Source organism: Desmodus rotundus, chromosome X (assembly GCF_022682495.2).
Source record: "Desmodus rotundus isolate HL8 chromosome X, HLdesRot8A.1, whole genome shotgun sequence".
In the NCBI taxonomy this organism is placed as follows: domain Eukaryota; kingdom Metazoa; phylum Chordata; class Mammalia; order Chiroptera; family Phyllostomidae; genus Desmodus; species Desmodus rotundus.
The window spans coordinates 30,828,344-30,829,127 of NC_071400.1; the positions used below are offsets into that span (position 1 = coordinate 30,828,344).

A 784-nucleotide genomic window follows, 5' to 3' on the forward strand; every position below is an offset into this window, starting at 1 on the left:
TGAGAGAGGGCAAGGGACATGATCAGGGATGGGAGGTCAGGGAGCTCTGCTGAGCATGGCTGCTGCACAAGGACATGCTAAAAACATGAGACTCCAGTCTGGAAAGGTGAAACCTGAGAGGAAACTGGCTCAATGTCTAGACAACTGCTGTCCAATAGAACTTTCTGTGATGATGGAAATATTCTATATCTGCACTTTCCAACATGGTAGTCACTAGCCACATGTGACAACTTGAACTTAGTAGCACTTGTGATTAGTGTTACTAAGAAACTAAATTTTTAATTTGATTTATTCAATTTATATTTAAATTTTAAAGGCCACAAGTAGAGGGTCTGGGAGAGGGGCAGCAGGCATCATGTCCAGCTGCAAACGTGGCAAGAGGAAGCCCCTGAAGCATCCCAAGAAGCAGGCCAAGGAGATAGACAAGGAAGATAAGGCAATTAAACAGAAGCAAAAAGAAGAGCAGAAGAAACTTAAGGCACTAAAAGTGAATGCCACAGGGAAGGGCCCCCTGGCCACAGGTGGAATTAAGAAATCTGGCAAAAAGTGAGCTGTTCCTTGTTACTGAGGCAGTGGTAATCCTTAATTCCATTCCTGTTTTAACATCTGGATCCACTGTCATAACATATCTTGCCACCTATAGCTAGAAGGAACTGTTGTCTTGGAGCCTGTTGTACATATAACAATAAACTTTTGTAAAAAAATAATAATAGTCATGCAGTACCTCATCTCTTTAGTTCTTCTCACTCTGCCATTTCAACCTTAACTATGTGGTCAGAGTAAA

The 784-nt window shown here is 41.8% G+C and overlaps 1 protein-coding gene across 1 annotated transcript; it reads left to right on the forward strand.

Moving 5' to 3' along the window:
- The first annotated feature begins 355 nt into the window (after nucleotides 1–355).
- Nucleotides 356–550, forward strand: LOC112310582 (translation machinery-associated protein 7-like). Its single transcript, XM_045200656.2, has one exon. The coding sequence runs from the start codon at nucleotides 356–358 to the stop codon at nucleotides 548–550; it is 195 nt and encodes a 64-aa protein (XP_045056591.2).
- Nucleotides 551–784: the final 234 nt, after the last annotated feature.

What these genes read in the sequence shown, in the direction of transcription:
- LOC112310582 (XM_045200656.2), top strand. Translation starts at nt 356, where the DNA reads ATGTCCAGCTGCAAACGTGGCAAGAGGAAGCCCCTGAAGCATCCCAAG.